This window comes from Nyctibius grandis, chromosome 33 (genome assembly GCF_013368605.1).
Source record: "Nyctibius grandis isolate bNycGra1 chromosome 33, bNycGra1.pri, whole genome shotgun sequence".
In the NCBI taxonomy this organism is placed as follows: domain Eukaryota; kingdom Metazoa; phylum Chordata; class Aves; order Nyctibiiformes; family Nyctibiidae; genus Nyctibius; species Nyctibius grandis.
Window position 1 is genome coordinate 2,174,984 of NC_090690.1, and position 24,955 is coordinate 2,199,938.

Genomic DNA, 24,955 nt, shown 5'->3' on the forward strand with positions numbered 1-24,955 from the left:
CCTGCACGAGGATCTCACGCCGGACCCGCGCGCTTCCACGGGAGGCGCGCGCGCCGCCGGGCCCCCCTCCGCTCGCCGGCCAGCCGGCCCGCCCCCCCGCCGGCAGAGCCAATCAAGCCCCTCCACCCCGGCCGCTTCCTCCTCGCCATTCGCCAGCGTCCCTGTCAATCTTCCCCTTTCCCCTGCCCGGCGCCCTGTAACGTCATGCCGCGGCCCAAGGGGGCGGGCGGGCGACGGCGGCGGCGTCTCGCTATTGGCGGGCGCGGAGCGGGGCGGGGCGGGGCGCGGGCGCGGCTTTAAAACGGGGGCCGGGGCGGTGCGCGAGCCCCGTGCGGACCCCCCCGGTGCCCACCCCCCCGCAACCGCCGTCCACCGGGCGGATGGAGCTGAGCTGCGGAGTCGGGGGCAGCGCGGCGGCGCCCCCGGGGCCCGGCCCCCCGCGCCCCGCCACCGCTGCCGCCGCCCCCGCGCCGCCTATGGAGGGCGAGGAGTACGAGAGCCTGCCCAGCGGCGCCTCGCTCGGCACCCACATGATGGCCGGGGCGGTGGCGGGCATCATGGAGCACACGGTCATGTACCCGGTGGACTCGGTCAAGGTGCGTGGCTGCGGGTGAGGGTGGCCTCCGGGACCTGCTCCGCCGGCTGGCGGTCTCGGGGGAGGCGTGCACGGGGGTGTGTGCACCGGGGGTGCCCGGGAGCGTGTACGGGGGTGCCGGGGTTTGTGCTGGTGCAAGCCGGTGAGCACGCGTGGGGTGCTGGGGGTGGACCGGGGGGGGGGAGCGTGTAAGGGGTGTCGGGGCGCAAGCGAGGGGCAAGCGTGCAAGGGGTGCTGCGGTGTACAGGGCTCCCGGGGTGCGGAGTGGTGTTTGGGGGGGAGCAGAGTTGTAGCGGGCTGTTGGGGAGCGTGCGAGGGGTGCTGGGGTGGGTGAGGAGCAGGGTGCTGCAGTGTGGCAGGTCCCCGAGGTGTCACCCTCGACGTTGCTGATGGAAGGTGAGCTGTGCACCCACCCTGGACCCGTCCCTGCAGCCCCTTGGGTGCTGTCCTGGGCAGACCCAGCGTCCTCGGCCCTGGTGAGCTTTGCGCAACCCACGGTGCAAAGGTGTGTGCCGGGCCTTACCGCCTCCCGCTGCAGCAACCAAAGTCCTCGCGCTGTTCCCTGGGGCAGGAGATGCCACCAGGAGATGCCACCAGTGCCCTATGGCTGGAGCAGGAGCCCCCCAGGTGGCTTTTCCCTTCTGTAGTGTTGGAATCCCAACCCAGGAGGGAAAAGCTGGTGGGACAGGGTGATCCGTCTGTCTGCCTGCCAGGATGGCTGCAAGGGATGTGAACCCGACCTGATGTGTGACCCCAGCCCCATGGGAGTGGTGACTTTATCGAGGTCAGGGCTTATAAAGGGGTTTGTGTGGCTGCAGATGTGCCGGTGGTGGTTGGGTTCTGATGCAGAAGAGCTTCTCGAGACTAATGGGTGAGCTCTCGCTGGTGTCGAGTACACACGAGGGAAGACTTCATGGCGTCACCAGCGTGGTAGGAGGCGTCGTGAAGGGTATTTTTCTCCCTCTGCCCTGCCAACATGCTGCTTTGGCAGCTTAAAAAAGGTTGGGAAAAGCCAACTGCCCTCGATAATGTATTGTCGGTGCTGACAGATCCTCCGTGGTCCGGTTGGGAAAAGCTGCAAGCCGATGCTCTAATTTCTCCTCTTTTCAATGCAGGGCTCCCTGAAAGAGTAGAAAGAGTGGAGGAGAGGAAATGCCTTCGCTTTGAGGCACTGGAGGTCTTGCCAGTGTGCTGTGATAAGCATTCAAAGGAAATACTCTCTGCTTTTTTGCTGTGTTTTCCCTCTGGGTCTTTGCCTGCTGGACCCGGCTCGTAGGTTTGGGCTACTCCGCGTCGCAGGTCCCCCGGAGGCGCAGGGTCTGTGCCCACCCCGAGTGCCTCCGCACCGGCTCCTTTCACAAACGAGCCTGGTATTTTCTGCCAAGTCACGGTCAGAGCAGCGTGTCGTCACTCCGAACTTTATGGCGTTGTTTGAGAGGGCATTTCCTCTGCGGGGAAAAGGCAGAGGGAGAAAACGAAAGTTGTGCCCAGTTTCCCGAAGCGGGAGGTGCTTTATGGGAAGGTAAAAGTGTTGATTTCACGGGGCAGTGAATTCCCTGGTTGCTTCACAGCCTGTGTGTGCTAGGAGAGTGCCGGGGCAATGCCTTACGCTGGGACTAATCCCACTCAGCAAACTGCCTTGAGGTGCTTGGAAGCAGATAAAATACTCCGGCTGTTGGCTGGCTGTGGGAAAACTCCGGCGGAGCGCGGCCAAGGTCACCCCGTGTGTCGGGGGCAGAGTGAAATCCCGAGCTGCAGGCTGCGGGTCCTGCTCCTGCGGTGGGCGCTTGCTGCTGCTCTGAGCCTGTTCTGTCTGTTTGCTACAGGAAAAGGTGAGAACTGACCCCAAAAGGGCTTTTTTTTTTTGTAGTGGGAGTAACTAATTAAGCTTGTAAGAACAGCTGTCTTTACCATGGGAAATGTGCCACTCTCCTCCTACAGAAAAGCAGCAAAGCTCCTTCCTTAGGCTGACTTTCTGGATAATAACTACCGGGCTTGTAGAGCTGAGCAGAGCCCATGGAGGAGGTGGGGGCTGTGGATGCTGCAGGATGAAGCATTTCAGGCACCTGGCTAGGTCGTGCTGTAGAGGAAATGTTTTGGTTCCAGCAAGTTGTTTCCTCTGAAAGAGAAACTGAAACTGTTTTAATTTGGGGAATTGTTTGCTTCAGACACTTGCACAATGCCTGAGCTTGCCGGGGTCGGGGTAGGGCAGGCTGCGATGGTGGTGGCCTGTTGAGGTGAGTCAAGGCAAGCAGTTAACGTAGTGCCCTATGGACCTCTCAAGTTCACAGGTACGCCTGTGTGACAGCGTAGAAAATACCCAGAGGTGCTGATGGTGCTCACGGTGCAGCACGTGCTGGGATGGGATGAGGGGAGGTGTAAATCCGTGATGCACATGCCTGTGTGCAACCTGCTACAGCGCCTGGCTGCGATTACTCTGCTGTAGCTTAAAGCATTGCTAGTGGTGTGTGTGTTTTGTGGCAGTGTTGCTGTTTGTTTAGAGGGGAAATGTGTTACAGGTCGTGTTTAGCAACTAAACCTTCAGCTGGAGGCTTGTGACTATTGAGACTTGCTTGGTGTCTTTTCCTTCCCATCATTTTTCTTCTAATGGTAAAGACCTCTTTGCAGCTTCAGCCTTAACTACACGTTGGCCTCTGTCTTACCCACTTGTGCTGTGGTTGTGGTAAAACACTGCCTTGAACTGTAGGGTGTTAGATGTGTGCTGGTGGTGTTTCTCATAGTGCTTAGGCTTGTTTTGTTTTGGAGCTGCTGAAAATGCAGCTGTTGTGGCAAGCCTGATGAGTCTCTGAATTAATTTTAGAGATCAGCATGTCAAGGACTTATGATGGTGAAGGAAGGGAGTTTCTGGAGGACTCCCTTGGAGCCTCCTCTTGCTTAAGCCATTTGGTGGCTTTTCTGCAAGGCTGCTGGAGCTGGTTTCCCAAGGCAGGTAAAGTAGCTGCCTTGAGGATGTGAAGAATGCTCTTGTCCTCACCTGGGAACTAATTGCTCATGTGAGACAGCTCAGGGAGGAACTGGAGGTGTGCTGGGCTTGAACCTCCCTTCCTCGCAGCGGATGGCAGTTGCACTAATGACAAAAAGTCCTTGCACCAGCCCTAACTACGTTGCAGTCCTTCTCCATGAAAACCTGAACTGCTCCTAACCAAGCTGGTGCAACAAGACGTCTGTAAGTTGGCTTTGCTGTGGCTGCGCGTGGTTCCTAATGGAAGGGTAGGAGAAACATCTAGCCTACATCTGTGATGTCAGAGAGGGGAGTGGAAAGGTAAAGAGGGCAAGTACGGTGGGGCTTGTTGGGAACGATGGAGTGAGTGTTTCATTGGCTTCAGCTAGGACAGTCAACTGTGGGTGACCTGCCTGGTGCAAGTAGACTTTGGAGCTTTCCTGCTTGTAACTAAGGTCTTGAAGGCACACAAGTACGAGGGTGGCAGGGCAGATGAGCTCCTATGAGCTGTTTTACTGTGGTTTATTTAGACTTTGGGGTGAGGGATGCTTGGGTTTGGCAGTGGGAGGTTCTGCATCCACCTGTCTTGACACAGGTCCAGGAGGAGCAGTTACTCTTGTTTCAGCTGGTAGTGTTGGGGTGCTGGAAACTCACGGCTAACCTGTTCGACTGACCCTATGCTCCCCTCCCGTGGGCCTTTTCAGACACGGGTGGGTACCACACCAAGTGTGTTGCTTGGCTGGGGAGCTGCTCTGGCTGAAAAACAGCCTAGCAAAAAAAATGGGGTGTTCAGAGCCGCTTCCCTGAGCGTGGCGTGGGTCATGCAATAGCAAAGCCTTCTCCAGCCAGCAGGATCTGAGCAGGTTGCTGCAGAAATGCTGCTTATTTCCTGGTGAAAGCATCTTCTCTGTGTCTTTTGTTAGCTGCAGGGAGGCCAACCTGAAGCTGTGACTTTTGGTGTTGCTTCTTATGCCCAAACTGAAACCGGGACGACTGGGATGCTTGCGGTTGTCAGCGTGCTCTTGCCTTATGCAATGAGGATTAATATAAGTAGGTGGAGAAGTGTTTCTTGGCTGGTTAACAGGGGGGTGAGGCTCCGGAGGAGCTTGCTGGCTTCAGGTGGGTGGCAGGAGTTGGCAGGGTAAGGACTGCATAGCAAATCGTCATTGTTCACACCACGATAAACTTATCCTGGATGAAAGAGAGCTGAACCTGTTTTCAGCTCTGTGCCTCTTGTGTTGCAGCAGCCACACAGGAGATCCTGGTTTTGGTTACTCCTTGGGCTGTTTGTGTCCACAGCATTAATGAAAGGTGTGAGCCCATGGGCCTGGCTGTGCTGGAGGTGATGCAGACTGCAGCGTGCGTGGGTTAGGAGGGGTACAAATACACTTACCGCCTGCTCTGGGGTACGGTGTGAGCTTCTGAACCCCTCTAGAGTGGTGCAGATTATCAATGGAGAAATAAAAATTGATGCTTATCCATTCTCATGTGAAAGCAGCTGGATCCTCGGTAAGGGTGGAGATACTCGGGGTTAGATCCTGACAACACGGCACCGTGTGCTTCGGTCCTGCACACGCCAGGTTGATAGTTTATTGCTTTACAGAAGCACTTATCCCTGATTACCTTTCTGACGAGACGACACTGCTGCATGCTTAAATTATCCTGACTGCTTCAAAGGCATCCCAGCAACAGACCGGGGTGAGATCTCCTGGGGTCAGTTCTGGAGTCTGAAGCAATGCCTTCAAGTTAGAACTAGCACAGGGAGGAAAAAAAAAACCAAACCCAAAACGCCAGCTGGATGTGACCAGCTCGGCAGCGGTGGGTCACGCTGAGTCACGCTGGTGGTGGAGCGGCTGCCGGGAGTTTCTCTGGGGCATCATGAAATCCAGCCCCTCCTGATGGACATCTGTGGGACAGGAAAGTGCAGAGACCCATGGAGGGGTTGTAAGACCCTTAGTTGTGCTCAGCAAGCACTCAGAGCCGGCTTTAAAACCTGTTTTTAAATTCCGAGATAATTCAGTGTTGTCGCTACCTTTAAAGGAGGATTTTTCTGAGCCTTTGGGTTTATTTCCAGCGCTGTTCATAGGTACAATGCATTTAGTGCTCTGGAACAGGAGGCTTTGCTCGAGGCCACCCCATTCCCTGTTGTAGGGTGATGCCTTGTCATGACCACCGGCTGATGCTCGAGTCTGAAGTTCAGCCAGCTGCTGGACTAAGTCGCTTTGCAAATGTAATTCCTGAGCAAATTTTTTTAGACTATTTACTACAAATACAGTAATTTGTTTGACTTAGCTTCATGTCATTGCTTTGCTGCTTTCATAGCTTGGTTTTATTACACTGGGTAAATGTCCTGAATTCAGCCCTGGTCTCTTGCTTGGTCTCAGAAGGCGTATGTGAAAGTGCTCTTCAGCTTCTGGTAACCAGGGTGGTTTGGGGAATCAAAGGTCCAAACCTGAAATATTTTTAGTGACTTAATCTTGTCTGAAAGCTTGGCTGTAGTATTGCCTCCTGGCTAGTTACTGAAGTATAAACTGATAGGCTTGAAGGGACGTGTTCCAGCGAGGAAGTGTGGAGGTGGCCTGGGCAATCCTCTAGATTTGCTCAGTCTTTCTGGGATAGTCATAGAGGTTTAAGCCCTGCTGGTGTCTCTCCTGTTGCTGGTGAGAGGTGGCTGGGGTCTGTGCCCCGCAAATGCCCGCTGCAGGTTGGCATCATCATGGCAAGGGCTGGTGTGTGATGGCATCAGTCTGCAGAAGCCTGAAACAAGGTAAAGGAAGTCGGTTTTCCCATGGTGAGCAATTAAGTGATGGCAGTGAGTTTAATAGGGTGCTTTGGGTGCCAGAAGCTTAGCTGGCTTCAGAAAGCTGTGGAAGAAAAGCCTGTCGAGGACTGTTGAACAAAGATGCAGGTGAACCCTCCTGGCTCACGCAGTTGGTGGCTGCAGTGCACCAGGAGCTGGGAGGGTGGAGGGTGGTTCTGTGCTCTCCGGGCTGCTGGGGGCCATCGGCACCAGCTGGGTCTTCTTTGGGTCTCTGTGCAGGGGAACGGGGTGGCCTTTCCCTGTCTCTGGGGTGGGTTACTGCAGGTACTCTATTTTGTCAGCTTGCCCTTCTAGGAATCCTGCTTCCCAACAGACTGACTCTGCACACCAAGGGTCAAAGCAGCTGAGCAACTGCAGGAGGACAAGCTGGGGCAGAGAGCCGGGAGTGTTGTAAGCAAGAGGCAATTAAATCCTGACTATTTCTTCACCGAGGCTTTTGAACAACTGCACCAGCTTAATTCCCTGCACTTTCCATGCACAAACAAGAGCAGAGGTTACACTTCCCTCTGCTGAGCACTTGTCTGAGCAGCCTCGTAACGTTTTGGTGTTGCAATGTGAGCGTGGAGTTAATCTCGCTGGTCTGGCAGGCAAAGCGTGGATAAATAGTGCTGTGGCCCCGGTCTGGGTGCAGCTGGGAATAAATTATTGACCCCTCTAGTGGTCTTGGAAGTCTTGTAGCTCTTTAACTCTATGGCTTGTGCTTGTTGCATTCAAGACAGGTAACTGAGGCCTCTCCCTTCGTGTGCTTTGTTGCAGACAAGGATGCAGAGCTTGCAGCCGGACCCCAAAGCCCAGTACAGGAGCGTGTACGAAGCTCTGAAGAAGATTGTCCTTACAGAGGGTTTCTGGAGGCCTTTACGTGGGATTAATGTCACCATGCTGGGGGCTGGCCCTGCCCACGCAATGTACTTTGCCTGCTATGAAAAAATGAAAAAGTCTCTAAGTGATACTATCCAGCATGGAGGAAACAGCCACTTGGCCAATGGTATTTTGGGGTTTTTTTTGCACACACAATAAAAGCTTGCAGTTAACAGCCTGTCCCTTGCTTGCTTCCCACACTTAGCCTGGCATCCTTCACTGTGCTCTGCTCCTGGAAGGTCTGCTGTAGGCAGCCTGCGTTCAGACTGCCCCTGTAAATACCCGTACGGGAGGATGCAAGATGCAAACGTAACCCCAGGCTTGCAGATCTCCACACCCTGCTTGGTACGTCTGTCTTCCAGAGGGTAGAGATGGCTGGGCTGGCTGTGAGCAGCAGGGTAGAGAAGCCCTTCCTGGCCTGAAAGCCCTGGTGGCACTGGTGTGCACCCTCCAAAGTCTTAGTCTGATCTAGATTTCTGCGCTACTCTTTAATCTCAAATTATTCTAGCACAAGTAATCAATGCATTGGACAAGAGGTGTTCAGATGCAGTCGCAGGCTGCTGATTCTGGCTTTGTTTGAAGGCATCATCTAAACCTCTTGAGGTTTGAAGTACAGGTTGTTCCACATGTCTCCCTTGGAGCTCCAGCATGGCAAAGTCCACTGCATCCTCTGTGTGCTCACATGCTTTGTTAAAGATTTTGCTTCTACCAGGAAGGCTTTTGCTTTTAGGTCCAGCAATACCACTGTGACAACAGAAATGCTCTAATTGAGCAGCCAGGGTGTTGCAAAAGGGTTTGTGCAGAAGACACTTCTGCCTGGTCCTTCATGTGATGTGACAGTAGGAATCTGCCGCGGCAGTCACTTGACTTGACTCGAATCAACTCAGTTAAGGGTATATAATGTCTTTCTGGCTTGCTGCTTTTAGCTAGTAATACGCTTCCTGTGTTTGCCTCTCAAGTAGCTACAGGCTTTTGGTGCAGTGGGAAAACTGAAGCCCTGCGTTAATGAGAAATGACCAAAAGTCATTTGGGCAAGAGAGAATTTGAGATGGAAACCTACATCAAAGGAGAAGGTGTGGCTTGAGAGGCCCATCTGAGAGCCAACTGCAGCATCATTAATGGCTGGCTGGGTGTTTGCAGAATCTGTGCAATTAGTGTTTAAAACTAGACTGAGTAAACGGATGAAAATACCTAATTATGGATGCGCTGAGCCAGTTCTAAACATTGCTCATTTCTCGGCCCAGCGCAGGCTGCGTGAAGGCGCTGCTGTCTTGAGTAGCCAAAACCTTGTGAGTTGTTGCAGGGAATAGCGAAGGGGAGGGCTGTGATCCTGTGAAGCAGATCCTGGTGTCCATCAAGCTGCTCTGGATGGATTTTTCTCCAGTGGGAACAAGCTGTGGTGCTGGGTGCTTGGGCTTGCTGCGGCGCTGGGCTGCAGCTCCCCGGGCAGCGGTACCCAGGTGCTCGGTGGTGTGCGGGCTGCTGCCTGCACGGATGGCAGTGCCCGAGCAAGCCCCTGGCCTCCCGATCCTCCTTTTGAAGGATGCTTTTGTGTCTTGCAGGTATAGCTGGGAGCGTGGCCACGCTGCTCCACGACGCGGTGATGAATCCGGCTGAAGGTAAAGCCCTGCGCTCCCGGGAAGTGCTGCACCCCGTTAGCCTGGGAGGGCATCGGGGACACCCTGCGCCATCTCAGCAGCTCAAACCCTTTGCTTTAGTGACTCTGTCCGGCTTGTAATGAGCTCAGACGGGCCAGTGTAAAGGGATAAATTCTGCCTGGCTGTTTTCCCTTGCTTGCCAAGGGGTTGCGCAGCATCTGCACGGCGTATGGTGACTTTCCAGGAAAACTGGTGTCACCTTCACTAACACGATGCTGTTACTGCTCTGCTAGTGCATCTTTATTAAAGTGGTTGAGGTTTTTTCTGAAGCTTTGGGCTACCCAAACAAAACGGAGCTCAGTTGTGTCGCTAGACAAGCACAGCAGCTGGTGGGACTGTTGCGTGGCTTTCCTGGGTAGGTAGAGTCTGGCATGAAGAGAACTGATGGTAAAATGCAGCTAAAACAAAGACAATTATCTGGCCTGAGCTCTTCAGTGTTAATGTATTGTACTTCTGAGTTGGCCCAAAGTCAGGTTTTTCTGAAGGAAAAAAAAATGTCTCTGGTGTTTAAAATCCTTTTAATCATATCCTGATTAAATGAATTAAATTAACTGGCCTTTGGGTTAAGGCAGTGGAAGTTGTTCCATTTCAGGACTTGGGACTGTAGGTGGGGTCTGTTACACTTCCCAGGTGATGGACAGTTATTTAATCACCTTTTTGCCCTTGTCCTCCTGGTATGTCTGTTCCTGCACAACAGCTCTGCATCCTTACAGATACAAAGGAGGGTCCTTATCAGTCTGCCTTAATGCCTTTCTAGCTAGAACTAAAGGTTTCTTGATGAAGCTTGAGAGGAGTGCGTTGGCCCATGGAAGTGGAGAGCTGTTGAGCTGGGGCTGAGCTCTGACCCGCTTCCCTGTTGCATTGAGGTTTTTGGGAGCACGGGGCAGGTTGGGGGAAGCAGAGGATGTACACAGCCTTCTGGTGAAAGCCTGTCGATAGGAGCTCATTGCCACAGAAATGCCTGGTTTATGTCGTAGCAGTTTGGACTTGGAAGGGGAGGTTGGTTCTGGATAGTTGGGACTTGGAGCAGGGTTTGGTCTGGGTGTTGTGATGACCAGGAACCATGTGCCTTAGCTAATAAGTGTTTATCTGCCTGTGTCTGTCCTGCCTGGTGCTGCCTGCCCTGCCTTCCTCCCCTGTGGCCATCACCTGGACCAGTGGTGAAGCAGCGGATGCAGATGTTCAACTCCCCCTACAAGTCCGTCCTGGCGTGCATAAGGACAGTGCAGAGGACGGAGGGGTTCGGTGCCTTCTACCGCAGCTACACCACCCAGCTCACCATGAACGTCCCCTTCCAGGCCATTCACTTCATCACCTACGAATTCATGCAGGAGCAGATCAACCCACGCCGGGAGTACAACCCTCGCTCCCACATCGTCTCCGGCGCCATCGCGGGGGCCGTGGCTGCCGCCGCCACCACTCCTCTGGATGTTTGCAAGACCCTGCTCAACACCCAGGAGAACATGGCCTTGAGCTCTGTGAACATCAGCGGCCATCTCTCGGGCATGGTGAACGCCTTCAAGACTGTCTATCAGCTGGGGGGCATCGCGGGGTATTTCAGAGGGGTGCAGGCACGCGTCATTTACCAGATGCCTTCAACGGCCATCGCCTGGTCGGTGTATGAATTCTTCAAGTACTTTCTCACAAAGCACAAGCTGGAAAAAAGAACATCCTTGTGAAGGACTTACCGAGGGTGAATGCAAGGCTCCGTGCCCCGCCGTGCGTGTGTGTGTGCCAGGTTTCTGGTGGATTCACCACTGATGGCCGCTTCTCCCTCCCCAGGGAAGGCAGGATTGAAGTGGTCCTCAGTCACATGTTCCTTGCTTAAACAATGAAATAGTTTATAAAGACTTACAATAATATATATCTATTTAATAACTTTATTTTGGACAAGTGAAATTGCTAAGTGATATTTTTCTCTGAATAAGTTTGAAGGTGTAGTTTACTCCTCACCAGAAGGCTTAGGCTGTACAGCCTAGGCTGGGTTTTTTTTACAGCGAAGAAGCAAAATATCCTGTCACAGAACTTACTTTTTATATAAATATAAAATAGATGGATAATGTTTATCCTTTATTTTTCTATGTAGGCATTTGATTTGTTTTTTAAATACTATTACAGCTAGATGCTGAGCTGTTTAAAAAGGGCTAAATTCTTCCATCCTACGTAAGGAAGACACAAAAGCATTTATTTTTATAGCCAGATTGGCTTTAATTATAGAGCATTTAGCCCCCAAATGGTGGCCCAGATTCTCGTGTGGGTGTCCAGGTACTTGGTAGCCCCTCGAGACTTGCTGTGATGGGGGAAGAAGGAATGGGGACACCGCTTTGGGAAACTGTAGGGCACCAAGGAGGGGCACCCCGAAATACCTGGTCACTTTGTGGGGGAGAGGGGGGAAACGAGCAATTAAATTTTTTTACAAGGAGACTCTTAAAAAAAAATGTAGATTTTAAAGAATAGTATTTTTTTCTTGCAAACACTTTTTTTAAAGGTACATTTTTATCATGTGTGATAGCTGAACAGCCTTCATCCTCCCTTAATTTATTCATATTTTTTCACTAAGGCCCTGATCCCGCTGACAGGAGCGACCATGCACATCTCGATAGCTGGCAGGGTCGGAGCGGGGTGCACGGAGCTGCTCTGATCCCTGGGGGGATCCTGGAGCTTCTGTTTACAGTTTGGCTACTGAGTCGCAAGGGTCGCATCCTGGCAGCACCAGCCCAGCGGCAGGCAGCGAAAGCCTTGGGCAAGTCTGACCTGCAGAACCGAAGCCACCTCCCGACTCATGTTTGACAATAAGCTGCTGCTTATCTCTGTTGGGGAGGAAAAAAAAAAACAACCAACCTGGAGAGGTTCCTCGTGCTGTGGGTTTGGTTTTGCTGCTGCGGGATGCTGGGCTTTGTGGTGGCCAGTGAAGCTGTGCCTGCTTGGGAAGGGTGGCAACCTCGCTGCGTGCCCTGCTCCTCCTAGGAATGGCTCTTCCAAACCAAAACGCATCCTTTAGCCCGTTACTTGGGTGATCAGTAGCTCATGAGGGATTTTTAGGAGCCTGGATGTGTTAAGTGTAAGTTACAGGACACCAACTGGCAAATCTCCATCCTCCCTGGAACTTGCCCTTCCAGCAGCAGCTGATGGCTTGAGGTGGGACCATCTCCTTACAGCTGGGGCAGCTTGTGGAGACGTGGCTTCAGCTTGGTGTTGGCACTGGAAGGGGGCAGCTGCAATGCAGAGGGCAGCTTTTGGGCTGGCACGTGTCACTGGAGGTGTCCTGTCAGCCAGGCGCCTTGAGTAGGATGACACTAACCCTTTTGCTCTGTTACTTGGAGAAGGTAAATCAAAGAGCACCTCTCTGGGTGGTGTTGCGTGTGCCTTGTGTAAATTAACCTTGTACCACTGATAATGGTGAAGTGAGCTTCTTGATGCCTTTTTGTCACTTAAACTGAATGAATCACTGTGTCAAATGCACCCTGTGTCTTAAAGTGTAAGAATTGTAAGCTGGAGGCCACTGGTCTTGGTGGGGCAGCTGGAGAAAGCCCTCGGCTCTCTCTGCACGCCGAGATCCTCGAGGCTGGAGGTCTCTGAGCTGTCTGTTAGCCTCAGATGTCTTTTTCTATTGACTTTACAAACTGGAGAGTCACTAACAGGAACCAGAACTGCACAAAACATTTCCATCAGAGATGGGCATAAACACTTAGATGAAAATTTTGGGTCACTTAATATTAAAGAGGCAAACTGTAGTGTAATGTGGAAGGTGACAGCTTTCAGTATGACTTCAGTAGCTAGGAGTCATGCTGGGCAAGAGGTCCCCAGTGCATCATCCTCTTTCTCTGGCTGCTTAGCTTTAATATCTGACTTCACCTTGGCTATTGGGGGAGAACTTCATCTCCCATTTGGAGTAACTTGTGAGTAGCCGGGATACGAAGGATGGACTTGCTCAAGGGATGTGGAGTGATTGGGAGGGCAGTTGTGGCTTTGGCCAGCTGAGCATTGTACTGGGAGGGGGAGGTAGCATCCCATTGTGGTTGCTAGCTGGAAAAATGCATGTCAAGGTTTTCTTGGGAGCTTGTTCTGCCTCAAGCTGCGAGTAGGTGAAGAGCACTTGTACGTTTTTAAAGCTCTTTACAGGTTACCCCGGGTATCTGATAAAGCCAGACTTCCCAATCTGCAGCTGGGAACGTGCCCAGTTGGTCTAATAATTGCAGAGGTATCATGTTTAAAATGTTTCCTGCTGTATGTAATGCTGGATCCCCAGGTGAAAGCCCCTTCACCAAAGCCGTTGCTCCTCCTCTCTTCTAGGTTTGCATTTGAAAGTTTTGCTGCGAGTCTGAAGTTTTATTTTAACCTGGTATGTGAAACATGTACTGCTGCTTTGTCTGCAACAAACGCACATATTTAAGGGGGAGGATGAGTAACTTTGTCCGCAGTTCTTAATTTGTATTTTTTTTTTTGCCTGCTTTGGAATTTAATGTTTTTTTCCTTAAACTTGTATTTAACAATGCAGGAATTCATTTGTGAAATGCTGCTACAGTTGTATCACTGGAGCTCAAGGAAATAAAATATTCTGATTTTTGTCCTTTTAGGCTCATGCTTGTGGCTTTCCTTGGCTGCGTAGTTGGGCATCGACCTCCAGCCGGGGCCGAGCAGCAGGAGGGTGTCGATGGCTCTGAGCTCTGGAGGAATGGTGCCTTCTAGCGTTGCCTGAACCTCACCCTCTGAGTCAGATAAAGCCCTTCCTCATCCCACTGGAGGAAGAAAATACTTCTGGGAGGGGTTTTGCAGCCTGGCAGGAGCTGATGGCTGTATCACGGGCTTGCACTCCTCTAGGAGCCGCTGGAGAGTTTTGAAACACCGACCTCTTGGCAATAAATTGGCTTTTGAGATTTGCAGAGCAAACCCACAAACTGGTTTGTTCGGCAGCAAATTCCCAAATTGGAATTTCATCCTGCCTGGAAGAAAGTGCACGGGGTGAAGGCCCTGGGGGAGCCACTTGTTTGCTGAGGTTTCAATAATATTTGCTGTGTAATTTGAAGGGAAAACCCCAGAAAATATTAAGCTGTGTTAGATCTTACCTTTCCCTTCAGTAAAAAGGGAAAAACATGTTTGTCAGTGGGGTTTGTGCACAGCACTGGTGCTGGGGGGGACAATCCTGCCCCTAAAGCTGGGCTGAGCAGCATCAGGGTAACCAGAGCTGCCCCATGTCCCCAGGGTCAGTGAGACCCCCAGGGCTTGGCCAAAGGGGCTCTAGAGGGGAAAAAGTGAAGCTTAACCAAAACTTCTTGATTATGAAGTTTCCAGTGTGGAGCGACTGTTTCAGCTCTGGGTGGAAGATGGCCCTGCAAGGGGGTTTTGGTCTCCAGCTTCGTGCCTGATGCAGGTAACGTTGCTCTGATCTGGTCCCAGTGGTAAATCAACTGTTATTTGTCATCTCGGCTGGTGCCACGGTTATGTGTGCAGAAGCAGAAGGAATTCCTCACCTCTTGTTTTTTTGGGCCAAGATTCGGTCCAAAGTCTACCATGCTCTATTTCTAAATTTGCATCTTTCCAACATTGTCAGGGGAACCTGGGATTTTTGCAGCTCCTTTTCATCTCTAATAAACCTGGCAGAACCGCGTGGTCCTTGCTCCAAATCTAGCATGAAAACCAGGTTATCTTAAAATAATATTTCAGCTTTACCAAGTATGGTGCATCTGATTTAAAAAGAAGAGTCTGGAACTCCTTGGTGTAAAACTTCAGCCTTAAAAAGCTGGAGCTGGGTCTGAAGGATTTTTTTGGGAGCAGCCTTGTGTAATTTTGACAAAGGGATGGAGAACAATTTGTTTCCTATCAGTTTTGTTTAGAAAACGACATATTTGGAATAGATGCTGATCCACAGGGTATGGATCTTCCAGTGATACAGGAGGAATTGTTTTCAGGGTGTTCCCAGTGCAGCGATTAAGAGATGCACCTAAAATCCTAAAGATGAACTCCTGTTGGGATGCAACCAGCCAGCAGGTCTGCTGGAAAAATAATAATGATAATTACAGGGTTTAGCAGCAAACACCTTCCTGGGGAGGGAGGGGGTCTGGGCTGGCTGTAAAGGGAAGCAGCAGCAAGATGCTGCTGTCCTTGGTCCACCCCAAAGGAAAAAGGACTTCCCTTTTCTCAGCTATTCTGTCCTTTCTCTTTTCCTTGTTTTTTTCTTTAATCTTCAATGAAAAATCAAGAAGGTGCAACGGACTGTGAATGTCCTGGGGTGGAGAACAGGCTGCCTCGCCTGGCTGATGAGCTTCAGAGACAAGATGAAAAGATAAAGTGCTATTTATGGTCAGCGAAATGTTTTTGACAGGTTTATATTTCTGTTTGCATTGTAGAGTAAATATTTAACCCCCCCCTTCCCCCTGTGTAGTAAACATGTGTGTAGTCCTGCAAGGTGAGGTATGTGACACACTTCATGCATACCACTTAAACACTAAATACTCTTTTTATATGAAGGCTGGTGAGGACCCCTGCATTTCTCTTCATTATAGTCATCATTCAGTTCCATCTTACCTCCAGTAATTCCTTAACAAGTGGGAAACGCTCCTAATATGTCTCTGCACAGGAGGGAATTTTTGTGCTTGGGTGATATGAATTATATAATTAAACTTGCAGCTCAACTGCTGATAACACCTATTTGTATCCATCTACTTCTTCCCCATTAGACCCAGGGGGACTGAGGGATTTTTACCCCTGAATTACTCAAGGCTGTCAAAGCTCTGCATTAAGTCTGCAGAAATAAAGGAAAAACACCCATAAAAACTAAAAACCCATGGGAAGACACTCCATGCCCTTGCGAGATGATCCCTGGGAGAAGCTTTCCTCGCCTGCCCAAGAGGGAGATTGACTGAAGCCCTTTGGCCCCACATCCCCAAGGACTTCAGGCTGCTCGCCCTCCATTTGCCTGGTGAGTAATTTAAACTTTTCTTACGTTTTCTTGAGTTTTAATTTACCTCAAAGCTGTCTGAGTCCATTAAATGCTTAATTTGTGCTGCGTCCTACTGGTGCTGCAAATAATGATGGAAAACGTGGCTGATTATTGAGGATAAAAAAAGATGTTGTTTATTAGGAAAGCACGAGGTGGCTGCAGAGCTGAGACCGCCTGGGCTGAGCCCCAGTTTTCCCAGCAGGAAAAGGCTGTGGTTGGGAGAAGGGGATGGTTTTTCCCTGCATGGAGAGGCTGGCTGAGATTGCTAGAAAGGCTGAGGGACCTCTGCAAAATATCCTGTCCATGGTTCTCTCTTCTTCCTTTCTGCTTTAAACCTCTGGCATCTGCCTGGCTTTTTTGATGGCCGTCAAGTGGAAATGGGGACATCCTTCAGCCCAGCAGGAGGGGACACGTCCGTGGGGCATGTGGGTCCTGAGAGCTGCAGGCAGCAAAGCCCAAGGGCCAGGCGTCGCCCCGGCTCCTCCATCACCTCCAAACTTTCAGGATGGCTCCCAGGAAGGAGAACGAGCTGCTGGAGGTTCAACCCATGGGCATGTGGCACTCGCTGAGAGCCGTGACACGCTGATGTCCCCATCTCCCTCTGGGCTGGGTGGTGTTTTGCCCTGGGAAATCATCCGATTTTCTAACTGACACTAATGGTTTCTTTGGAACCTGTACAGGTTATTGTGTAAACATCTTTTGAGGGTATTTTTTAACACGTCTTATTTATCCGTTAGACCGTAGCAACTCCTTAAACTTGCAGGATTTCCTGCAGCAAAGATCTATAGGGTGGGTGTTCGCTTTGCTGTGCTCAGCACTCGCTCTTGTACTGAAGTCTTGGGTTGGTACAAACAAATTCCCTTCTCCTGTGCAATCTGTGTGTTATAAACCTCGCAAATGATATTTCCCCCTCCCTGGCAAGCAGAAGAGGGGGAAAAATTAAATAGCGACTGTAATATCTTGAAGCTTGCGTGGGTGGAAGGAGAAATAGCAACCGAGGGCTTTGCTGGAGGGTGGAAGGTGCACCCTGAGCATCAGGCGTGAGTGCAGCAGGATGCTGGGGGACGAATGGTCCTTGGGGCACGTGGAGGGTGGCGATGGCCACATCCCTGGGACAGCGCCTGGGGATGCCATGTGGGGGGACCTGCTGGCAGAGGCCTTAGGGACAGCGGTGGGTGCACAGGCTAAGTGCCCCGAGGGATGCGAGTGCTCTTCCCTGGGCCGCCGAAGCCCCAGCGTTTGGATTTTTATTTAAGTCATTTGATTAATCCAGGATCTGGGCTGTGTTTGTTCACCGCGTGTGATTATTATCTTTGTTTCTCTTCAAATATTGTTTCTGCTTTAAAGAGTAATGAACATAAAGGCAAATATCTCACCTTTTCCCTCTTGAAATTTCATTAAGCTGCGTGTTTACCTTGGATGACAAGATGCAGCCCACAAAGTGAAAGGTTTTCCGGCCACACCTTAACCCGCTATCTCATTCTGCCACAATTGTCTACAAAGGGAATAAAAACATTTGCATTTATCCACAAGATTTAATTCCTTTTAAAAGACAAGGGATCCGTTTGTAGAACAGGTAAGTGTTTTCCGCCAGACTCTGCAGGTGTAAATCTGTCGAGGAGCGTTGCAGCGTGGCCAAGGGCCCATTGCGGATGGCTGTGGAGGAGGTGAACGTAATTCCAGCCCTAAATATTGCCACTTTCGGGCCATGAGCCTTTTGGTCCTGGAATTAAGCAGGTCCCCTACCCCCAATATGCAATATATATCCCCCGTGCAGCATCCTCACCTCTGCTTCACTTACCACTCGTTTTGCTGCCAGCACAGAGGCCCCAATATTAGTCGTTTTGGTGGCAGGAGGAAAGTCAGGCTCTCCCTCTCTCCTCTTTTTCACCTGCTACGATTTGTGCAGCAAAAGTCTATTTGTGGTTGCCTGGAGGAAACCAAACCCTCCAAAAACTGCTCAGAGATGCAGGTCTGCAACAGCCAGCCCAGCCATGACCAACTGGATCCTCCAAGTACCTTAATCACCTTCATTTAAAATTTTTTGTTATTTTATTTGCTTTAAAGCTTTGCCCCCTGGGATGTTTTTAGCAAGTGGCATGAGAAGTGTGCAGTGATCGGTGCCCCCGGGGCTGCTTTGCAAAGGAGATGAGCAGCCTACTGGTGAAAGAGTGTGTGGTAGATAAATACTGCTGTAATTCCTCCTTTCACCAGCACAAACAGAGGATGAGGAGGGTTGATGTGCCATCAACACCCAGCAAAAAGCTGCACTGCAGGGAGGGGTCAAATATTGGTTGATTGTTAAATAATGCCCAGAGGTTGTTGGTGCTGGGAATGGGGAGACCTGGGGGAAAGCCCTGGAGAGCAAAGAGTGTCCCCGTCTCTTGCTGATCGCAAAATCGGGGTGAAAATGGAGTAGGTCTTGGTGTCACAAATTAAATGAGTTCCTTGGTCCCTGGTCTGAACCCTGAGAGCTCCAGACCCGGGATTAGACGATGCCCTGGTGCTTTGTTCGCTATCTGGTACCCGGGGCTGCCTTGCATTGAGTTGGACCTTGCAGAGGTGCCTCAGAGGCTCCCCAGCTCCTGCTCCAGGGTTTTTGCCCTAAAATTCCACATTTGCCTATTAGCTGGCATGAAAACACCCCAATGCTTCCACACTGCCTCTGCTGACAGGGACAAGGCTGTGGTTTTGGGGTGCAGTCCTGGGTCCGGGAGGTTTTGCTGCTGGCTTTCGTGGTGACCATCACAGTCTCCTTATTTAATTAGGCTGAGTGTCCGGCTCTTGAATTGAGATGGGAAACGACTCGAATCATTCTGGATTTGGTACCTTTTCATGCTCACATCATCAAATACATCGTGTTTCTGGGGAGCAGGGAACTGAGCTGCTTTTATATGGATGCTTGGGGCTTCCTGGGGACCTGCTGCAGGAGCAGTGCAGGATTGGTGCCGACTTGTAGATTTATCTCCGTCCCTCCCTTTTTAAAGGGCAAAAGGATAAAGCCTGTAATGTGTAAGTACCATTCTGGGGGGCACAGCTGCTGCAGGTAGCTTCTCACTGGGGAACAGCATGGATATCCAGACTGAAACGCTGTTATTTGGGAGAAACTTGGTTTCATCATGGAAACTTGCCTGGGAGCTGAGCAATCTGCATCCCCCCACCTCGTACGTGACCATACCCCGCAGCAAACAAACCCGATAGACTCTGGCAGAGCTCCCGGCTGCCATGGCACTCAGAGTCTAGGAAAAGGATTAATATTATCTAGCTGGTACAAAGGGAGCCCACGTTCTGCTTGCTTCAGACCCGGCTGCGGGGTGGGAAACATCTGCACACACTGGAGGGGAACATCTGGCATTTGCTGCTGCCTCTGGGCTGCTCTCCCCTCTGCCAGCCCTGCACCCAGGCTGGGAAGGGAGCTTTGCCTTGGCCCTGACCGAGCAGCGCAGCCGTTGGGACGATGTTTGTAAAGCATTTGGACATCCTTCTGCAGAGGAAGTTATTGTGGGTGTACCCCCGAGTGACTGTCCTGTGTAAATCCTGCAAATCTCCAACCCAGAAGCCTTGGGCGCTGCCATCTCCCATGAGAAAGTGGCTCCAAATGAATAATTGCTTCTCTGGAGCCCGGCTGGTGTGTTTTCCCGGTTAACCCAGCCATTTATTCTCAGGGGAGTGGCGAGGAGCCCTGGGTGCCCCCACCCAAGCTCTGTTTGCAGAGAGACTTGTGCTAATCCCTTTGCTTTCCGGCGCGGCGCGAGCAGGACCCCGTTGTGCTGCCTGGGCTGGGTGGAAAAGTATCACGGGAGGCTTTGCTGAATGATATCCCTGCTTCTCCCTCCTCCTGGGGATGTGGGCTCTTCAGGATGGCGTCCCTTTCTCCTTCTTTGCACTGTCACTGCTGAGAGCCCTGATCCAGGCTTGGGCCATGCAAACTGTTAGATGCAGAGGATGTAAAATCACACTGCGTTGGAAGCTCGGTCTTAAAAGCTGGGGATATCTCTGTGGGAGGCTCAGGCTGGGCAGCTGGGGGGACACTGGCCTTGCTCCGAGGTTGTACTACCTTGAGTCTGAAAAAAAACTTCCATTTCTGGAAATCTGGTTGCCCCAAAATGCTCTGAATGAGAAGAAGAGCTGGGGAGACTGTGCATGGCTGATATCTCTTGGAAACCCAAACCCTAGCGCTGGAAAAAGCCCTAAGTGGGAACAGAATTGGGCAAAACCAACAGCTACAATGCCGTGAGCATCCTCCCCCGCTGGCTCTGCAGAGATCCCCCTGCTCTGGCACCGGCCGGGGGGAACGTCCCCCCGGGAGCCTCCCTTATGGCCTTGCTCTCCTGCCAGCTTTGAGCAGAGAGAAGGGCCAGCTCCCCCGTGCAGCACGGCTGGAGGCAGAGCCCAGCGGCTGCAGCTCCTTGCCATGCCTCTCGCCTCCCCTGCCCCCAGGAAGGGCATTGCCAGGGGGTCTCTGATGAGGTGACCATGGGTGACACACGTGGTGCCCCTCTTTCCCCTCCACTTTCCTATTTTGGGCTGGGGGATAAAGCAAGGAGCCTGAGTCCATCTGCTCAGACATCCAGTACCCGACTCCAAAAGCCTTTTTCTTTGCCCTGCTTCCTTTTTCTTCCAGGACCAGAGCATTTCAGCACAAAACCCACCCATATACGCTTCACTCCTTACTCCTTTTCTTGTAAAAATACTTGTCTTATCTCTTGACTTTCCCTTCTGTGAGTGGGCTGCCGTAAATCACCGCAGGCGGACGGCTTTGGAAGCACTTCCAGGGCTGTTCGCTGTGGATTTCTCTCCACCTTTGACTGTTCTTAATAAATGATGCCCAGACCAGAACAGAAGGAGGAGGAATGCGCCTTGGATTTTTGTGAGAGGCAGCGAAGGAGTTTCCCATGGGAACGCCAATCTGCAAAGCTGCGTTTTGCCACATCACCAAAGTACTTTTTTTTTTCTTTTTTCCCCCTTTTCCTTTTCTTTCCCCATCAGCTGGTGAAAATCTGCTTCAGTGACTGTGCCACTCGGCTTCTGCCCTGCTTCCCTGACCCCCCTTTGGCGTTGCTGCTGCCAGGGTGGCTCAAGGGTGGAGGAAGCACCTTGGAATGGGCTGTGGGACTCCTTGCCACGGAGGCTCTGGCTGGGTTAGAAAGAGATGAAGTGTTTCTGTGAATGCCAAGAGCATCCAGAATAAGAATAGTAAATATTGAAAATCTTCAAGGGTTTTTGAGAGCTCTAAACCCTTGTGCTTTAGGGCTTAGCTTGCCTCTCTCCTTGGGAAGCACCTGTGCTCCCCAAGAGACACATCCTAGAGCTCGTTGCTGCGAGGGTTTTCTGCGCTTCCCTCCCGAGCATCTTTGTAATGACCAGGTACCAAAGCTGGGGGATGCAGCCTGGCACTTCGGGTGTCCTTGCATTTTCCATCCCCTTCTTAGCTCCATGTAGCGATCTTGTTCCCACTGCTCTCGTTTGCAAATGTTGCGTAGGTCAAGCTGGAGATTTTTCTTGGCTCCAGTCCTGCAAGTCCTTGCCAAGTATGTGGTTTATTGCATGCAAATGTTAGTCAACAGTTACATTATCCAAAGGCAGCCTTTTTTCTTCTTTTTTTTTTTTTTTTAGCTTTAAATAAATGATTTGGCACAAACAAGTGTAAATGTTATGTCGGCATTAGACACTATTTAATCTTGATGGATATGTTAGCGGCGGAGCATGACACTAATTGACAGGCATTAAATGATGCTTTATGTTTCCAGTTGCGTACAAACAGGAGTTCTGCTTCGTTAAGGCTGATTAAAACTCCATAGTTAGGGTGGGTTTTTTCTTTTCTCTATTAATCAAGGGGATATTTGTCACCGGGAAAGCCTGCCATGTCAGTCCCCTTGTTGTGACTGATGCTTTAACACTCTCGGATGATTTGGTTATCCAAACAGTACAGCCCTTTTTTTGTCCTCATGCTTTGTGCTTGAAAAAAAAAAATGGAGAAACCAACTGGAAGTCTCTCTTCTGTCCATAAAGAAACCACTTAGGGGTTGCAGAGAAAAGGGTTGGGAAGGAGAGGAGGGAGAGCAGAGCTCGTGGCAGGGGTGAGTCAGCCGAGATGTTTCTCCAAGGCAGAGGCTGTGCAGGAGCTGGAGCTGCTGCCTGCATCCCTACCTCCAACCCAGAGCTGCTGCCTGCATCCCTCCATCCCTGCCTCCCACCCAGAGCTGCTGCCTGCATCCCTGCCTCCAACCCAGAGCTGCTGCCTGCGTCCCTCCATCCCTGCCTGCATCCCTCCATCCCTGCCTCCCACCCAGAGCTGCTGCCTGCATCCCTACCTCCAACCCAGAGCTGCTGCCTGCATCCCTCCATCCCTGCCTCCAACCCAGAGCTGCTGCCTGCATCCCTGCCTCCAACCCAGAGCTGCTGCCTGCATCCCTCCATCCCTGCCTCCCACCCAGAGCTGCTGCCTGCATCCCTGCCTCCAACCCAGAGCTGCTGCCTGCATCCCTCCATCCCTGCCTCCAACCCAGAGCTGCTGCCTGCATCCCTGCCTCCAACCAGCACTGGTCTCAGGCCCAGAATCTGCTTTGGCAGGTGCCCACGCTACAAAAAAACCTGCACTTCACTGTGCCTGTGTTGCAGCGAGCTTGGGCGTGCACCAGGTTTTTGGTCTGGGTTCTGAACCAGGCAGATCCTGCGAGCAGGACCATGCTGCTGGCAGGATTAGTGCAGGGGGAGGAGACCCAACTTCCAGCCCTGGCTGCTGGGACTGCTGCTTGTCACAGCTTGTGACAAATGGTCACCCACTTACAGGAGCTGTCATTCCCTTCCACAAACTCCCTGGGTGAAGGCGGCAGAGCCTGGCGAGCTACGTCTGCCTGAGGATCAGGCTGGTGAGCATCCAGCACCAGCCTCCGAAGGCAATAGGAGCTCCCCGAGATCTCATTTTACCATCTTGATGCCTGCTTTGGCTTTTTTTTTTTTTTTTTAAAAAAAGCTTCTGAAATACAAAATTAATCTGGGAGCAGTGGTATTTCAGCTCACTTTCCATTTGGGAAAAGTTGCTGCTGCCAACAGCAGAGGCGAGGGAGTGTGGGCACAGGCAGGCTGGGAGCCAAGGTCGGTCCCTCTCCGCCTCTGTACGAGGGGGAAGCGTCCACGCCGACAGCTCCTGGGGTGAATTCTTCTTCTTATGGTCCTGCAGAGCCCAACGCTGCCCCTGATTGCGCTGATGTGGCCGCAGGACTGGAAGGCAGGGGCAGAAATAAAAACTGGGACCAGTGCTTGTGGTGCAAAACTCTGGGGGCCAGTGGGATTGTGCTGGAATTGGGGGATTATGGATAATTGGGGGGTGAGAAAGAAAGGACTTCACTATATAAGCTCTTATTTTTGGGGAATAGTCACCTGTTTTATGCTCATTAGATGGTAAATGGGATTAGAGGATGCTTAGTGGTACTGGATACCTGGCTGGATGGGTGAGGGAGCAGCATTTGGTGCTGAGCACCTAGAAATAGTGATGGCCGGTGATTTACCACCTGCAAAACCTTGTGAGCTGGCGCTTGTGACAATTCATCGCGCAGAAGTCACCCGAGTGCTGTGTTTGCAGCAGGCGTTTGTGTGAGAAGCCAGTGCTGGTGGGACAGCAAGAGTAATTTTGTGGCAGAAATGGGGATTAAAAGAAAATTCTATCCCAGAGCAAAAAATACCCACAGAAGCAGCTTGTTTTTAATAAAGACTCTGTGCTCTTTATTCCAAAGGACAATGCACATCAGATAAAATAGTATCAAAAAATATGTACAAAAATAGCAACTATTTGCACTGGACTTGCTTTATACCAGCAAAGTTAAGTATGAGCAGTTGGGTGTCGAAGCAACAAGAAGGATATTTTACTGGTTGTAAACCATCAGCGGGGAAAAAAAAGCAGCTATGGCACAAACATTTTCCCAAAGAAGCATCCAAGAAGTTCAGTTTATATCTAATTTTCAGTTTATATCTAATTTTCCCAGCCCAGTTCAGTCCTTCCCAGCATAACATGCCTGCCCTTGCTGCTCTTCTGCTGTCTGTGCAAAGGACACACCGTGATCCCCACTCAGGGGCAGGTCTGGGATGGTCAGAGCTGCTCATCCAGTGTATTTAGTGCAAAAATAGTGTCTCTGCATTGATTTAAGCAGCATCCCAAGGGTGTGGGTGAGCCCATGGGATTCCAGCAGGACCTGCTCCCCCTGGCCATGCCACGGGAGGGATGGGTGCCCTGCGGGGGCTCGGCTGCGAGGCCATAAGGGCTTTTTTTCTTTTGTTCCAAGTAGTGGATAAGCAAAGTGCAAAGTGGATAAGCAGCAGGGCTGGGTTTGAAACACGCTGCCCCGGCGCAGGGGAGATGGCCTTCTTGCCTGCGCGCCGGCGGCGAGACAACGGGCTGGGGATACACAGCGTCCGAGAGAGGGAGCTGGAAGAAAAATGTTATCTCGAGATATTAAGGGTTACTTTCAGGCAATTAGAAAGCAACTGATTGTCCTCCGAATTGGGCAGACAGCTTTGATAGCAATAGGAACTGAGTGTCTGCTGCAAAGGGTTTCACTTGGCACGTCCTCCCCTCCCTTCCTCTGAGTTTTTCCTCATCCACGTACCCCCAGCAGCTTCGCGAGCCTGCGAGCTTGCAAGACCTATTGGCAAGGCAAAAGATCAGTTTCCAAATAATCTTATTAAAAGGGACACGTCTAAGCAGTTTCTTAGCGTTACCTAATTGTCTGTATTTCCCTGCTGCAGGAGGGACTTGCACCACCCTCATTTTTAGTTCTCTTTCAGAAAGAACAGGCACCACAGAAACGTTCCTGGAGGTTCACAGGGAAGGAACGTCCATGTACTTTTGGTTTAGAAGATTACATTTGTCCCAGCAGAGCTATGCTGATTCACACTAGCTGAGACACAGCACTTGAGGTGTTTCCTCTCTCGGAAACCTCATTTATTTCTACACTTTCTCCCACGCGCTTAGCGGCACCTAAAGTTTTAAGTATGATTAGTTATAAAAGAAATAAATCTTTGCTACTCTGCTAGTGCAAATAGTTGTCGTCTCACTAAAAAAAATCACTTGTAAAGACATCATCCCCTCGCCTCGGCGCTGGGAATTGGGCTGATTTCGCTT

General features: G+C 51.2%; 1 protein-coding gene across 4 annotated transcripts; it reads left to right on the forward strand.

Annotated features, from left to right (window-relative positions):
• The first annotated feature begins 380 nt into the window (after nucleotides 1-380).
• Nucleotides 381-13,468, forward strand: SLC25A37 (solute carrier family 25 member 37). Of its 4 annotated transcripts, XM_068421530.1 has the most exons (5): nucleotides 564-596; nucleotides 4,481-4,607; nucleotides 7,135-7,363; nucleotides 8,799-8,855; nucleotides 10,053-13,468. In XM_068421530.1, the coding sequence occupies exons 3-5, from the start codon at nucleotides 7,141-7,143 to the stop codon at nucleotides 10,571-10,573; spliced, it is 801 nt and encodes a 266-aa protein (XP_068277631.1). In that variant the 5' UTR covers nucleotides 564-596; nucleotides 4,481-4,607; nucleotides 7,135-7,140; the 3' UTR covers nucleotides 10,574-13,468. The 4 variants fall into 4 exon arrangements, with proteins under 4 accessions (XP_068277630.1, XP_068277631.1, XP_068277632.1 ...); XM_068421529.1 differs by lacking the exon at nucleotides 4,481-4,607 and having other exon boundaries at nucleotides 381-596; XM_068421531.1 differs by lacking the exons at nucleotides 564-596; nucleotides 4,481-4,607 and adding an exon at nucleotides 2,169-2,427.
• Nucleotides 13,469-24,955: the final 11,487 nt, after the last annotated feature.

Excerpts from the sequence above, each read along its gene's own strand:
- SLC25A37 (XM_068421529.1), top strand. The coding sequence starts at position 381 with ATGGAGCTGAGCTGCGGAGTCGGGGGCAGCGCGGCGGCGCCCCCGGGG. Across the intron at positions 597-7,134 it reads ACCCGGTGGACTCGGTCAAG|ACAAGGATGCAGAGCTTGCA; the intron begins GTGCGTGGCTGC and ends GCTTTGTTGCAG. Across the intron at positions 8,856-10,052 it reads GGTGATGAATCCGGCTGAAG|TGGTGAAGCAGCGGATGCAG; the intron begins GTAAAGCCCTGC and ends CACCTGGACCAG.